The following is a 16,844-nucleotide window of genomic DNA, read 5'->3' as shown; positions in this document are numbered from 1 at the left end:
GTAGTTACGTTACTATTGATACTGTTACTTAGTTTTTGACAGTGGTTCCCCCATCCCATTCTTCAGATAAGTTTGTAGGATGTAAACATTTATCCAGGTAGTTGTGTACGGCCGGAAAAGCTATACAATGCTGGCTTGACCTGGGAAAACGAAAGGAGACGAGCGAACAAGGGTTCTTGGAGGTGTTTCTCATAGGTACTTTACCGGAGCAGGTGTGGGTGAGTGAAGAAGAAGATGTCATGGGCTGGCAACACTTAAGTATAGCAATTTTGTCTTTTGTCTATGCTAAAGATATTCTAACTAACGGATAGTGGAGTTCTGCAATGGCTACCTTTCGGGGTCTCTAATAATTAATTAAAATTTTTACTAATATTCACTATTTACCAAAACAACAACTGGTGATTTAAATTAGAACTATATATGTATTTAAAAATAATAGTGGCACTAATATTCACGGTGCTCACTTTCTAATGTGTCCCAGCTGTACTTGCAATAACTAATTGCGGCGCGAATAGCAAGGTTTGTTAACATTTTTGTTTAATTTGTATTTATTCAATCATTTGGCAGTCTGATTGTCGATCGGGACCCACGAAATGTGGGTTTGCTAGGGCGCCAAATGAAAATGCCGGAAGATTGCCCATGTCACTGACACGAGTGATGTGTTATCGAAAATGTGGAACTGTCACTTCCTTCGCTCGCTACCGATTTGACACTTTCAAAACGAATAACTCACTAACTAATTCACTATTACTAACCACATATACTTATTATTTACACTACATGCCATAGTCACATACTAATTAAAAAAAAAACGCTCTTCTCTTGTTTGTAAACAATTTTCATAGACTATTATTTACTGTTTAATATAAAATTATTGTTAATAGAATGATGGCAAGAGTCAATATTTCATTATCAATAGTTTTAGTCGTGGTTAATGTCTGTGATTTCTAGGAAGGTATCAGCCTCTTTAAAGGCCCACATGCTCAGCGTAGGTAAAAATGGAGTTTTTATGGTATTTTAAGAGCATAACCCTGGACATTCCTTAAACGTTGTGGATAATCTATTTATATAATTTTGATGCCTTATTATCCTTTATGTTTATTTTAAACATTTGGTGACTGCATAAAGTATTTTTATTACATAAAATAGTATTCTTTTAAACCTCTCGCTCTAATGTTTTAGAATATAAGTATTCATATTTCAGTACATCCATGTGCAGTGGTGTTAAGATTTTTTAGGTTTATTAATTTTTAAACGCATTTACAAAACCATTAGTAAAATTAATGTTAACATTATATAGTGACATATTTACGATAAAAAATAATATTTTATAATTTCTGTGATCCCAAATTTGATAAGAATTAGGCATTTTATTATTCAAAAAATGGGCACGATTAACACATCTGAAGATAATTCTAAAGATACTGATTATAAGCGATGTCTTTGACCATTCAAATGTGATAAACATCCTATGAATAATAATTGCTTTATAATAATTATTGACCTAAGAATAAGGTAGTATTTTTTTGAAATACGCCATTTCTATTGGCATTTCCCAGTGGTTAAGCTACAACATACGGCCGTAGCCATAAATTGACAAACGACAAATGAAGTAGGTAGTAAGATCATGGTACTTAACGCGCGTGTTTGAACATGTACCGTTTTAAAAAAAAATATAACTGTCCTGCCCAAGGTGGGCATGGAGATTATGCGATGATCTTTTTATGAGCATTGGTTGTCAATCATTCATCCGAGCAAATCAAAGACCCCGTGTCTGCACTGAATCTAAGAGCTTATTATTATATTAATCTTAATAAAAATTAATACAATATGTAGGCATAATAGCTATCGGAACCACCATGTTTTTTAAAGGTTCGGTTTTAGTCGAAAAATCGAATTCGGTTTAGTTCAAATCAAATCAAAATTTGGATTATAAATAAAAGGAGTTTTGTACCTTATTTCTGTTATGACATTTGAAATAAATTGTTTAGCTAACGCTTGAAGAATGGTTAAGTTACTAAACTCCACAAATATTAAATTCAAATTAACTTTTTTACATATAATGAACTTTACATATTACAAATTCAAGACGTTCACAACATGACATGAAAAGAACAAAGAAATAGAAGCAGTATTAGAAAAACAGTATAAAGAGAAATACAAAAATTATATTGGAGAATGGAATTTCAATATATTTTCTAAATGAGATATTTATTTTTTACAATCACCACGTAGAAACACATACAAATTCTCTTTAACTATAGATCCACCAGTATAAGTTGTCCGCTGAGTGAGGGCGCCACATGCGAACATTTGACATATTATCATTCAATACTTTTTATACTGTAATGAGCTTAGTTCTAAATTCGAACACCGGATAATTTATGATGGTATATCTATAGCAATATTTAAAAGTTATATTCTTTAAATATTTTTTTCTTGTTTACCAAGTCCTTAAATAAAAATAGAGTACAATTTTACCATACTTTATGTATAAATGTTCGCCATTACTAAAGCGTCAATTACATTGAGCTTCTTTACGAGCTGTTTGTTGGCGAATTTATAATCTGCCTGTAAAGTCGCCCAGTGTAATCATCGAACAAGCTAACAAGCAGGTTGTAAACACTCTACCGAGAAAAGTTGAAAGCCGGTCAACTTTACATGCTACACGCCGGCGTGTGGGCCTACTGCGTCTGCGCAGTAGAGCGCAGTAGCAACCTCCTGGTAAAAAAACGAACTACGTTCTGTCAAAATAGTTGCTGGCTTGTGGCTTCTCAGCGAATGGAAAGTTTTGTGTGTAATCATCAAATCGCAGTAGCTGAATCGCCCGCTTTTAAATTTGCCAACAAACAGCTCGTAAAGAAGCTCAATGTAATTAACGCTTAAATGATTTTTCATGTCTGCCAATAGCATCGAGGATAGCATTTCTGTCGGGTTGCACTATATTTGAATGATTTCCTACATATTTTATTCAATATGTTGATTTATCGCCACCTAAAGTGTTTAAAGTGTATACGTTAATGTTACAGTTGTAGAGAAAAGATTAATTACATTAGATTCGTTTATTTCAGGTAGAAAAGTGAAGCAATGGTACGAACGAGAGCCGCGGTCCGCTTGCAGAAATACAAGGCCCCCGAGCCGGATGTGCAGGAGGTGGCAGAAGTCGCCCCCCTCCACGATAACTATTCGGCCAACAGCTCTGCCAATAGTAACACCATCGCCAATGCCACCGCCAACGGAAACACGGGGAAGCGCCACCGCTCCAGGAATGAACCAATAAGGTTACTCTCGATATCATTTATTAATAAACTCAATGTGTCTGTTTCTACGCAGTCCAACCACTAGATCTCCCCATCCTTCTTCTCCCCTTTGTTCTGTTGAAGAGGCGCCCCTTTAGTGTTTGGGTATCTTCCATTCTTCGTAGTCTAGTTTGTAAAGCATTGGCCTCTCATTCGGAGGTTTCAGGTTTGATTCCCAGTGAGGTCACAATATATTTATGTGATTTTCTTGAACCCTGGGTGTTTATTATTAATCCTTTCACTTTCACTACACTACTGCTATTGGGCGTCAGACCTATTGTAGTGTTGAAAAAAGAATTTATGTATGTATATTTAAGAAAATATAATCTCTAATCTTTTAAGACATGGCCTGCTCTGCCCGACAGAGGTACCCCACTTTCACATCTGAGACGACAGGGGATCCCTAATTTCCAATGAGTTCAATATTTCGAAACGTAGCTCTCGTAAGAAGACATGGTTAACTTAATTTATGAACAACATGGTGTAATAATCGCTTACAGATCCTTGACCCTTGAAGTGACACCGATGCCTGCAATCGCCCCGGTGGCCCCCATGCCAACAGTGACTCTTTCATCCAGCTCCCATAACATGAATCCCGGCTCTGGCTACCAGTCCAGCTCCTCGGGCATGCACCGAGTGCCCGCCTTCGACATTGTCCGACGCCATCAGCCCTATGACCATTCTGTAAGTAATGTCTTGACTTGCAAATTTCTTCAGCTGAGTGTGGCAGTACGTCAAAAATTAATTTTCCTTCGTGAAACTTAGGTTGATTTGTCCATTATATCTGAGTCTAAACGTGGACGCATGTTCTTTGAATTTCACACTTTTTTTGAAATCCAGAACTGCCTTGATTTTGAATTACATATATGCTTACTGTAGGCGCACAGTGTTGCAAAGGGAAGCGTGAAAACTTCAACACAATTAATGTAGCCACAGGTTTGCAGTTTGCAAATGCATAGTTTATAAAATGACCGCTAGTTATAAACTACACAAAAAACAGTCCTATAAAAGGTTGTTTGCCAACCTGTCTGAAAATATGGAGGCTAATTTTATTTGAGGCAAATTTGTTTAGGAACGATAATTTTGTTGTTAAACTTGTCTATTTGGTTGAAATTTAAAAAAATTGAGTGAATAAATCAATGCAAGGACCACTAATGCATTCAGTGATTTAAAAAGACAAAGTGAATGCATTCATAAAAAATTGGAGCTTTGGAAATCAAAATTACAAAAAAAATAAGTTCGCTATGTCTCCACTTTTAAAAGATTTCTACGCCAGGTATATTGAAGTAAACAAAAATCTATTTACTGAGTTCTTGGTTAGTTCGATAATGCACTTTTCACATTATTTTATTAATAGTAAAAAAAAGTCGCCTGCGGTACTGCTTTGTTTCGGGATTAGTAAATATTTTAAATATGTGGTTGAAAGATTCTGGCCTGGGGGCCCGCTTCAGGATGTGGGGCCCATGATAGAATCCATTTGTCAATGAATGATGATGAATTTGGATTGACTACTATTGAAATTGATTATGTTAGTAAACAAGCACATTCGTCGCATGAAAAACAAATTAATTAAAAAATGAATATAATATAAGTAGGTAGTAAACCTTGTTTATTTTAATATATTTTTTTTCATTTTTGTATTAGTACATTGTTGATTATTTAAAAAGGTGTCTGTATTATTTAATGAAATAAAGGGGGGGGGCGCCAAGATTAGTTTTTTTTAAAAGGGAGGCATAGTAACATAAAGTTTGGAAACCACTGCTGTAGATGAGCAATTTGGTGAAAATATATAACTGGATTTCGGTGTTCTCTAAAGCCACTAAATACGATCCATGGGGTATATACACGGAATTATGGGATGCTGGGAAGACAAGAAGTTTAATGACTAACGGGGATTCTTGGAGGCGCCACGTGGTGTCCGTATTCTAAACCGAATGAACGGATTAAGAAGAAGCTTCAGAATTCATTGTTATCTCTCAGGTCTCCTTGTAAACGGAATACAAACTTGTTGTAATGGAAAGATTTTGCAGGATTCAATGTCCATGAACCGGCAACAAGAGCAGCCACACCCGTACGCTCAGCCGAGCAACATGCAGTACTTGTACGAGGCATGCAAGGTGGCGGGCGGCAACTACCCTGTACATCCTGACGTGAGGTTCCGCAAGCTTCCCTTCTACCAGCTGGTGTCGGAGATTATGAAGCCCTCCACGTTGGTGGCCAACTCACCCAACGCCCGCCTTCACGAGGGCACTTACTACTTCCACCTCACTCCTCAACAGGCCCACGAAATTATGAGTTCACCGGAGGTCAATGCGGTGAGTGATTATTTCGTTCACATTTGTTTTGTAAACATCAGAGCAGTGTTTATAAAATTATAAAGTATGAATAATCCATTTATCATGTTATGAATACAGAAACCAAAGGTTTTCTATATATAATTGAGCTTAGAGAATGTCATTTATCACTAAACGGCTGTTTAATGGACCACTAGAAAAGTCTTTTTGAAAAAAATACTACACCCGACAGAATGCGAACCTGTGCCTTCTGGCATTCGCGCCCTTGTGTACCGATGGCTATGCTATACGTGTCCTATCTAATTGCGACGAAGTTAATTCCTGTTTATACTCTCTGAAGCGCTTTCTAAATTGTGTTACTTATTGACAATCGGTTTTTGTATTTTAAATCAAAGTATTGTATTACCAATTACTAACCGGTGTCAGGAGCACTCCAAATTTTTGTAATAATATACTACTTGCACTTGCTAATAATTTAATAAACTATTTTTTTTATTCAACGGGCAATTAAAATAAAAAGTGGCAACAATTTTGATTGCGGAACATGACGTTGCCTTCGTAATGAAGAATTTAGACAGAGGTGTCATCTGTAGTATCTTAGTCGTTCTGTGATGAAAATGTGTATTATTAGTGTACTAACCTCAACTCTTGCAGAAACAAACCTATTTATACATATTATGTATAACCGACTCATCACTCATATCTCTCATGAGAGAAAGATATACAGTCGAACTTGGTTATTAAGATCACGGAAATAGCGAGATCTCGAATGTAATGAGGAAACATTTGTTGACATTTAAGTTTATGATTTTCTCCATACATTTATTCACTTTTTTAACGAGCTACTTCTCGGGTATACCGAGCAAAACTGTTAATGTGTCAATCGTTTAAAAACAACATTTTCGACCCTATATCCGAGCGATAAGCGATGCCGCCGGGATCGGATTACGTTTATGACACTAGTTAAGTGTCTAAGTACCTAATTGGTGTTTTTGCCGAATTAATTGAAATTAAAGAAACAAATTGAATGTTGAATTGCATGTAAAAAATCCAAGCCGGCGGCTCAGCACTTCATTACAACAAACAACTTCTTTTGTAGTTGATGAATGCCATGCTTGTTTCGGGGATTTTTTCCATGGTTTTCAGATTTATTATGTTCTATGCTTAAATAGAACGTGGCGCGAAAAATTTTATATAACGATATAACGAGTAATGCTTTTAACGAGCAAATTCAGTCGGTCCTATCTTCCTTGTAATAACCAAGTTCGACTGTATATCTAATTCAGGACTTGAGCGATTCTAATATACTAATAATACGTATTGATTTTGATAAGGTCCAGATCCAACTACGCTTCTGCCTGCTGGAGACGTCATGTGAACAGGAAGACTGCTTTCCTCCGTCCTGCTCTGTCAAGGTCAACAATAGAGTCTGCCAATTACCTGTGAGTCCTACTAAACTGTTTCAAAAAACTAAAATTCAATTAAACTATTGTGGAACCGTTTAGTAGGCAGAGCTAATCCGCTGAAAACCTTCTATAGAGACGGAGATGTATGAACATGAATCAAAAAAAAGTCCACATCTGAAATTAGTTACAGGTAGGTGACTTCTCATTGCACGTTCATTTGCAGAGAATTTCACGCTACTGCTGACCAATGTGTCCGCACACATGTTTTCATCCCCCGCACAGTCCTCACACAAAAATATTGTAAAAGAAAGTTTCCTTTGCCAAATTTAGTTTTGCTCGAATGCACGAAACCATTACGTGCACGATTCTTCGACTCATTTCTCGGAAGGCGAAGGTCAAGTGCGACTAACGCGAGCATGCAAGTGGAATTTTACGTTGAGCGAGATCACTATATCCGTCCCTCGCGTGCCAAAGTATACGAAAAAAATATGTATTTTAGTGTTTATGAGTGACCACCTATCTGCCGGGTTCTCTATATTTCTTAATCTTTGTGACATGTTTCAACTTGCAAGAAACATTGTCAGTACAATCCAGTGTCACCATCTTTTCTATGCTGGGTATAGTACAAAGGCGTAAAAGTTATAGTATTTCTGAAAAATATACAGTACAGGAACATTTTTCATCTTGAATCCTTTAAAATTATAGTATTTTGGTATATTTGGCATAAAATTATAGTATTGAACATTTTTCGCAGAATCTAAATTATAGTATTGTACTATAATTATAGTACGGTTGGCATCACTGCTACAATCTCATAGTAGTCCTTATTGTGAAAACATCACAGTTCTTACAATATTGTTTAAACGTAAAAGTGTTTGTGCCAAAAAGTGTGGGGGGTGTTTGTGGTGGGGGGAGGGAGTTGTAAATTTACCACATCGGGTGACACCAACCCTAGTTACGCCACTGCTCAGATGCGTTGATGATCTGCACACACAATGGAAAAATTAGAGGGAACGTTGCTGCTAACATTTATTTGCTAATTTGCAGGCATATTAATAAAAGATCTGTCATGATGTGTAGACAAGCAGCCAATACACTTCATGTAAAAAATCATGTAAAATTTGTGTAAAACCATTTATAACTGTGCTCTCTGGAGTTGGCATTATGTTAACCCAGACCCTTCATTTAATGCCATCAAATCATTATAAATATTATGGAGTTTTCATATTTTCTCCTCACTCTTACCATCGATACTGGGATATGAATTGTTGTGGAGAGGCATTAAATAAAATTATCTTCCAGATGCCGATACCAACGAACAAATCAGGTGTGGAGCCGAAGAGGCCGCCCCTCCCGGTAAACATCACCAGCCTGCTGAAGCTGAGCCCCACGGTGGCGAACACGCTCACCGTCAATTGGAGCTCCTGGTCTAAAGCCACCTTCGACTGTCACCAGTACGCACTGTGCGTCTCGCACGTCAAAAAACTCACCTCTGCGCAGCTGCTGGCCAGACTCAAGAACAAGGGCACCAAGCATTCCGACTACACCAGATCGCTCAGTGAGTCTTCAATACCTCTCGCCATATTCTCGAATAACTACTGAAAAATCTGTCACTAGCAAAGTACAGTAAAACCTCGTTAATACAAATTCCACGGGACCGAAAATCGAAAAAAAATTTGAAAATGTATGTATTTATATGTATTTTTTTTCTTCATTTTTATTAATATCGTTTACGATCAGAGCTGTACCTACCAAAGTAATAAATAAGTAATTTATGATGTTTTAAGTAAAGTCTGTCACAATTTTCAATGACTGGCTCATGAAATAGTGTACTTTATTACGAAAATTACAAAATTTGAATTAAAGGTATGGTTTTATATGAAAATAATGTTCAAGGGACATTTTTTCGCGAAAATTTCGAATTACGGCGAATTTCGAATTATCCGTGTTCTTATTAATGAGGTTTTACTGTAGTTCAAGAAAAATGACTCAACTCAGTATTACATAATATTAATATCCCGTAAAGATTAATAATCAAAGTACTCAACAAAAAAAATGACCGATGGTGATGATGTTGCAGTAAAAGAGAAGCTACGCGAGGACCTGGATTGTGAAATAGCGACGACGTCCCTGCGGGTGTCTCTTATGTGTCCGCTGGGCCAGCTGCGCATGATTGTGCCGTGCCGCCCCACCACCTGTGAGCACTTGCAGTGCTTCGACGCCTCCCTCTTCCTGCAGATGAACGAGATGAAGTCCACCTGGCATTGCCCCGTCTGCGACAAGGCCGCCCTCTACGACACCCTCGTCGTTGATGGGTCAGTCAATATTCTTTGTTAACACTATTAATTCCTAAGCTGTTGAAAAAAATCGTCTATATAGAGATGGAGCCTAAATGTATGATATTAAAGAAAAATAAGAACGAACATTTGCTCTACTGATTAAATTAGCCACAAGTGATTTGAAGATAACTTTAATCTTTTACAATGTATAGTAGATAATTTCAGATTCAGTCAATCAGTTAATTACATACATACATGATTCTATGTACTTACAGACATTGCCAAAATATGTTTTGAGTACTAAATAATATGTACATTTTATATTCTTTATAACACTACATCAGGCCAAGAGGCCCAATAATAGTAGTGTGTTTAGTAATAGAAGTGAAACAATCACAAATACATAAAATCATAAATCAAAAATCACAAATATATTGTGACCTCACCGGGTCAGGGTTTAACCCGGAGCTCCCCGATAGTTTGAAATTTCACACATCTCACATACATTTAGAAAAGATATTATTTCCTTGTTAATTTTATGTAGGCAGTCAAAATCTATACATTTATGATTATTATGTAAAACACGAATAAATGCATATCGTCGCTGAAACTAGAAAATTGTGTAACTCCAAAAACGCTACTTTACAGGAGAGACAAAAAACATGGTTTCGTATACAAATATACGGTTATGGAGTTAAATCATCCATGATATAATAATATTATGTATATCATTTGCAAGACAGGTAGATATTAACAACGGCCGCTAGATGGCATTCAAAGTCAATTTTCGATTAAAACGGAGTTACATATTTTTCTAGTTTCAATGAGAATATGTAGTTTATGTAAACAAAACAACAGACTTTAAACCAAGTCCAACCGAGCCGCCTTTTTGTTTTTGGGGCTAGCATAGCAATAGAAAGAGAAAACAATGAATTTGTTACCAATACAATCATCGGATTCAAAAATCGAATTGTCTTAAAAATTACTTATATAGAGTGCGTATAAGTAGACGTTTTATATCTGGAGTCCAAACTTTTTCAAATGGCGCAGCTATTTTATTTCTTATATCCGAGCTTAATCTTCTCTCTCATCATTTCAATAGTCTTGACAGCTTCTCAACCCATGTGCTGCAAATGACCTAGAAGTGTGACGGAATCTGTCACACCCCCAAATTGTCCCCTTTTGGGGATATCTCCTCTGGGGGTCTAGAGAGGCCGGAACCATTTTCGAGCCGACTCATAGTAATGGTCGATTACGAGGGAAAAAAAATATCTGGCTACGCTGTTTGTCCATGCGCCATTATAAAATTACTGGCAACGTTGCATTTGTATACCGCTTTTGTGTGTGAGATTGCTCGGAGCGGAAGGGGTAAGGGGTAAGGGTAGTGCAAAAATTTAGCAGCAGATGCTTCTAGAGGTTGGAATTGTAAATAGCATACACCTCGCGCTCCGCAAAATTGTATAAAAATGTAATAACTAAAAGTATACGTCAAAGAAAAGTCGCCGTTTTCGACTATTCCGAGGTGTTCATTTTGTTCACCTCAAGTCCCAAATAACAGATGACACCCAGCAACCGGCATATTGAGTGAAGAAGGAGAATGCATCTTCTAACTCTCGTACTTGACGGGAGATGACAAATCCCTAAAAGATACTTTTGCATAGAATTAAATAGAAGTATTGCGACAAACACAACATTGCGTAATGTGTTGGATAATCCATGATGTTTTTTATATGTCTATTGTTTTTATATAATATATTTTATTAGGGTATTGTTTTGAAAATATTGGCCTTTTAGATTACTTCCAATTTTTCACCAGTCATAACTACATGTGTACCGCGAAGAAATATTCGGGTCGACGATGTCGAAGAGATGACGTAAAGTCGTGAACATAGTTTCCAGGTAAATCTGAAATGGATGCTATTGTTCACAGGTATTTCCAAGATGTGCTGAACTCGACATCTCTGGCGAAGGACTGCAAGGAAATTCAGCTGCACAAAGACGGCTCGTGGACGCCACACATCAAAAAGGACATGATGCAAGAAGAAGTACTCAACGAGACACTGCCTAACATTGAAGTCATTCAAGATGATGTTGATATCGGTGAGGAATCATTCAATTACTTGGATGAGTTCTGGTAAACACAATATCTGTGTTAATTTATAATTATGATGATTTTTTGGTTGGTTTTCGGCCTCCCGGAGTGTTGCTCCCTATAAAAATTGAACTGATAAATTTGATTATAATGATTTTTGATTGAATAGACTGTGTAATTTGACAGATGTGATTCCGCTGAGCGACGGCAGCGACTCTAGCACGGACATCCCGAGTGTGAAGCGATCGGCTCTGTCTTCTTACTCCGACCCGGACGTGCCGGTGGCTGTTCCAGCGCCTAGCGCTAGCTCTGCCTGCGTGGACCTCACCAGTGACAGCGAGGATGACCTGCCTCTTAAGAGGCGCATCCCCAGCTCCCAGGACCGTCCTGCCTTCTCTCAGACGCAGCAGATGCCGCAGCCTGATGCCTCCATCACGAAGGACTTTGGAGGTATACCTACCATACCTTGCCCCCTGCTCCTCTTCCAAATTAATTCACTAAATATAATTATACATAAATGTATCACCCGCCTTCAAAACCAGCTAAGCAGTTTTTGTAAAATGATACAGGTACAAAACAATTAATTGACAAAGGTGCTGAAGATTGTAGTGATACAAGTGCACCGGTAATCAAGTTGCAAAATTGCAATTGATTTAAAACCTGATCACTGCCAGAGCCGAGTTGACTCATAAAGCATGTATGTCGCCCCAGGCCATGGACAAGTTAACTCATGCGTTCTTGTAAACGTCATAACTTCTTAATAAACTTACTGTTTGTGTATATTTTCTAAACAATATTTATCATTTTAGAGTGAAAATATTCACGATAAACTCGAGAAACATGTTGATTTGGCAAGTTTTCACAAATATTTATCATTCTGTCCGTTTTTCATAGTTTTTAAGGGATTTATATTATTCCAAAAATAGCTGGCCTACAAGTGTCCACCTAGTAAAAATTTGCTGGCAGTGAAAAGGATCTAGACAAAAAAACCCAGACCTTTAAAGACCTGAAAGGGTTAATGTTTTAGGGTGTCGGGCTCCAGGAATCAGCTTTTTCCGATGTTGTTGTCCCTTTCCTGTCCTCATTAACCTCCCATCAACATTTTTTTGTTATTACATAATACTAATTGCAATGAAAATTGAAAATTACTTTTTCAGTTTTAATTCTTGACAAAATGCTTCCATTAAAAGATGCACTCCTTGGTAAGCAAACAGTAAAATTACTGAACTCAGAATCGACGTATTGTATATACAATCTGTGATTTATTGACGTCGTGAAATTGTTTCCGTTTCAGCCAAACGGCAGGATATGTCTAAGAGACGCGAACTATGTTCCATTATATAATCCCAGTCTTACCGCAAAAATGAGGTAACCAAAACGAACATTTCACCCTCGTAGATAATTTTTTTCATTATGGTGTGCGCCATTATGCACTTACCATTATATCATGGCTGCAGATGTCTCAGTGGCGATTTATGAAACTACAAATCGTCCCCTGCTCTTTCATGTACATTTATGTGCCCCTGATCTCTGCTTCCGTCCTTTACCCTGCATACGGTGCTGTGAAATCGCAGCCATGACATGTTGGTTGTAGAATAAATCAAATTATGGAGTCATTTTTATATCAGGTTTTAAAGTTTTCACACTCTATAAACTTCCGGTACGATTAAGTAAACAGACGGTACTTTGTCGGATGGGTGTTTGTAACTAAATAATATTGTTGCAGAGCTGATAGACGACATGCTGTACCCGAGTGGAGCCCAGCAGTCCAGTCTGGAGCGGGCTGTCTCGTCCATCATCTCGCTGGATAGCCCCTCGCCGCCCTGTACCCCTGGGTCTCCGTCGCCGCAGTGCTCTCCTCGCAGCACCCCCATAATGATCCGCAGTCCGGCTGCGGATCGGTGTGCGAGCCCTCCCAGCCCCGCAATCACCTTCGTCACATCGCATGGCGGCCACGACTCCCCTCCGCCGCAATCCGAAGATATCTCTCCGCAGTCGCCGCTCGCCAATCCTCTCAGCCCTGATGCCGACAGGCCCGCCAGCCCCTCGGAGATCCTCTCCAGTCCTGCAGGGATGCCCGCCAGCCCTGGTGAAACACCTGCCAGCCCTGGGGAAACACCCGCCAGTCCCATAGAGATAGAGGTACCTATCGAGATTTGCCCTACGGTGGAGTTGCCCACAGGCCCCATAGCGGAGGCGTCCGGCCCCCCGCACGCCGTCGTGGCACCCTTCCATCCTGAGCCCGACCCCCTCTTCTCGCAGGACGAGGAAAATTTCATTTCCGTCATCGTTCCTCCCCTCAACGGTTTTCCGGATTGAGCCCGCGATCGTCAGAATGTGATAGTCAATATTATTAATTTATGAAGACGTTTGAAACGTCCGCAATGCCGGTGAGATGACACTAACACTGGGCAACGAATTTAATTCTTCAGGAAATTTAGAATGTAACCGAAAGGTTTACAGCACCCTTGTCAAATGTTTCTTTTTGATGTTAGCATACTGTTTTAGTATCGTTTTGACGTTTTCAGTTAGCCGCATTAAAATGGCGCTCTCTATAATTTCCTAAGTATTAAATGTGTCGCTCTGTAATAGTGTGACCGTCGGCGGTTTACCGTCGGATATGAAAAATAAAACAAACATTCGATGCTAGGGTAATAATTTGCATGTAAATATTATTAAATTGTATTTTGCTCCAGTGGTCGTTTTAATTTTTTTCTGGTCGTGTGGCTCATTTTGAATTGAATTTGTGACACCATTCAAGTTAAATTTCACACAGATTTTTCAGGATTCAATAGAGAAATGATACTTTTAAAAATTAGTGTAAAAAAACAGTAGATAAGTCTAGTTTTGGTTGGCCACCCTCTCTAAATTAATAAAACGCTATTCTGGTTGAGAGTATCTATGTAAAATCTATTAATATTATAATTGTCCACTGACTATCCAACCCCTTAGTTAGGAGCATATGGACACCACACGGCGTCTCCAAGAATCCCTGTCGTTAGTGTCTTTAATTAGTTTAATAAAATTATGATAATGAAGAAAGGAAATTAAAATTGCTGGAGACTGGTGGAGAGATTTTTTCACTTCCGGTATCTACCTCAAAGCAAGTTTTTTGCTTGTTACAAATAAATATTTCGACAATCTTTCAATTGGCACAGTACACTGATGATGATGTTGGAGATATTTTACGAAATATCACACATATGATTGCACAAAGTCGCTGCAGTTCACTGCAACTTTAGAATAATAAAGCACACCATCGACATGATTCTTTGCAACAAGCAAAAACTGAACTTTGTTAAAGGTAAGATATTTTATATTAGCTTGCTGGTTCTAACCGTAATGTGCTTGTAGTATTTCTTCATGCATTTCATTAATGTATTCTATGCGACGCAGTGTTTGCTGTAGTCCAGTTATTCTGGCATCCAGACGGCGGTGCCAAATACCAGTGGCGAAGGGTGGAGGTAGGCTGTTAAGATCCGCCATAAATAGTGCACATTAAACTTTGTCAGTCATACCTATTTGTTATCATTGGAATAAGACCATAATTTACAGATGGTGTTGGTTAGTTTTTATAATTCAATTAAACCCTTCGAAACCAAGCCATAATAGATAATAGTCAAAAAAAATACTCGTCTCTATAAAATATCAAAAATTATGCAATTAAATTATTAATATCTTTGGATATTTCTATAGATAGAATAATATTTTTTATCTATTATAATTTGGTTAGGCAGGGCTTTATGAATTAAAAAATGAACCAACAATATGTGTAATATGTATTTTTAATCCAACAAAAACAAATAAGTATGAATTAAAAAGTGTGCACAATTTTGTCATATTGCCCAAATTATACCAAAACTATTGTGGTTTGGCTTAAGCAGGGTTTAATTGATTTTTAAAAACTAACAAGCACCATTTGTAAATTGTAGTCTTAGTTCAATAAAAACAAATACGTATCACTAACAAAGTTTAATGTGCACTAATTTTGGCGGATCTTAACAGAATACCTCCACCATTCGCTACTGCCAAATACTACTCTAGGTCTACACTCAGTCGGACAGCCCGCTGGGTCCACCGACTTTGTTAGACACATTGGTTAATTCTGTAGAAATTGCAGATGAGATATGATGAATTCTATGTTTTTTTTTATCGTATTAATATAATAACATCGTAAATAATGGTAAACTTGATGATTCACACCCGTCAATCGTCATAAGCTACAATTCAGGTACCAATTGAATCGAATGAATGAATTGAGCTGTGATCAGTATTGAAACTTAAAAGTAGACCAAAAAATATTTTTTGGTCAGCTTCTACAATAGTCTTCCGTTGTATTTTCTTTTATCAAATTTAATGTCTCCGCAAATTATTAGAGAATGTTTTAGGATGTTACAAGTTCCTGCGCATCTATTCTATACACTAAAATACTATCAGCAGATATCGAGGTTAGTTTTTCATGTTTGTATCAAAGTATTATAATTGTTACAATAAGTTATAAATATATGTTATAAACAGTCAAAACTGTCTATCTCACTGTAAAATTTAGCACATCCAAGAGAGGTGCTGTTATAACATAGCCCTTATTGTAACAATTACAACAAACTTATTGTAATTATTACAATAAGTGCTAATACTTGGATACAAAACTACCCTCGATAGCTGCCGATAGCAGTCTTGTGTATATAGAATAGATGCGCTGATAAGTATATTTCTGTTATATAATTAAGTCTGGTGACAATTTTTTGGTTACCTACATGTAAATTGTACGTAAAACATTTCACCGTGGCACAGTTCGCCGTGAGCTTTCTTATCGGAAAGAGATGACCGTTTACCATACGGTCTCCAATTTTATTAGATTCAATATGAACATAAATTCAATTTTCATAGCTGATTTTGGCAACATTCATGAATTCAAGAATGAAAACCTAACCTAATCTAACAAATAATCCAGTATGTCAGCTATTTTCAAAATTTTTTTTCTGCCGGCTTCCTGTGTAGTGTAAACCGACAAGAATCATGTATTATTTAGACATGAATTTTATGTCAGTACTATACGACCCAAAGAGGCTGGACGGTGTTTAATATACGGCCATATATTTCCGATAAAACATTTCACGGCAAAGTGGGATACGGCGAATTTCATACGTACAGTTTCCGGACACGCAATTATTTGTACAGAGGCAAACGTCGACAAGATATGTTATTTGCGAGGCGGTCTTTCGTACCAATTGTCAGGCTAGATCGGACAATAATAAAAACGTCATCGACAAAGCGTGTCTGATCTCCTAATTTAGTAGATAGTTAGAATATTGTGATAATTCAGTTTCATTATTCATATTATGCATTTTAAATTCTAATTTACATTGTTTTAAAGATACTGAATTGGCCTGTATTTTTTCATTTCGTTATTAAATTGTGCATTGTGGAAGGAAGAAAATGGTTGCTTTATTTTTCATTCCGCTGTGGTTGTT

At 37.4% G+C, this 16,844-nt stretch overlaps 1 protein-coding gene across 3 annotated transcripts; it reads left to right on the top strand.

Moving 5' to 3' along the window:
• Nucleotides 1–130: 130 nt before the first annotated feature.
• On the top strand, nucleotides 131–14,985 carry LOC147074334 (uncharacterized). Of its 3 annotated transcripts, none has more exons than XM_085943615.1 (10): nucleotides 131–258; nucleotides 3,072–3,281; nucleotides 3,800–3,983; nucleotides 5,330–5,614; nucleotides 6,928–7,035; nucleotides 8,302–8,557; nucleotides 9,080–9,314; nucleotides 11,209–11,378; nucleotides 11,557–11,820; nucleotides 13,097–14,985. In XM_085943615.1, the coding sequence occupies exons 2-10, from the start codon at nucleotides 3,088–3,090 to the stop codon at nucleotides 13,687–13,689; spliced, it is 2,289 nt and encodes a 762-aa protein (XP_085799741.1). In that variant the 5' UTR covers nucleotides 131–258; nucleotides 3,072–3,087; the 3' UTR covers nucleotides 13,690–14,985. The 3 variants fall into 3 exon arrangements, with proteins under 3 accessions (XP_085799741.1, XP_085799742.1, XP_085799740.1); XM_085943616.1 differs by lacking the exon at nucleotides 131–258 and adding an exon at nucleotides 283–519 and having other exon boundaries at nucleotides 6,934–7,035; XM_085943614.1 differs by lacking the exon at nucleotides 131–258 and adding an exon at nucleotides 283–519.
• The last annotated feature ends 1,859 nt before the right edge of the window (nucleotides 14,986–16,844 follow it).

This window comes from Rhyacophila brunnea, unplaced genomic scaffold (genome assembly GCF_057557595.1).
Source record: "Rhyacophila brunnea isolate RB1 unplaced genomic scaffold, BYU_Rbru_1.0 scaffold_16, whole genome shotgun sequence".
NCBI lineage: Eukaryota > Metazoa > Arthropoda > Insecta > Trichoptera > Rhyacophilidae > Rhyacophila > Rhyacophila brunnea.
This window is presented reverse-complemented; position numbering and strand designations above follow the sequence as displayed.

Excerpts from the sequence above, each read along its gene's own strand:
- LOC147074334 (XM_085943615.1), top strand. The coding sequence starts at position 3,088 with ATGGTACGAACGAGAGCCGCGGTCCGCTTGCAGAAATACAAGGCCCCC. Across the intron at positions 5,615-6,927 it reads GTTCACCGGAGGTCAATGCG|GTCCAGATCCAACTACGCTT; the intron begins GTGAGTGATTAT and ends GATTTTGATAAG. Across the intron at positions 11,821-13,096 it reads CATCACGAAGGACTTTGGAG|AGCTGATAGACGACATGCTG; the intron begins GTATACCTACCA and ends ATATTGTTGCAG.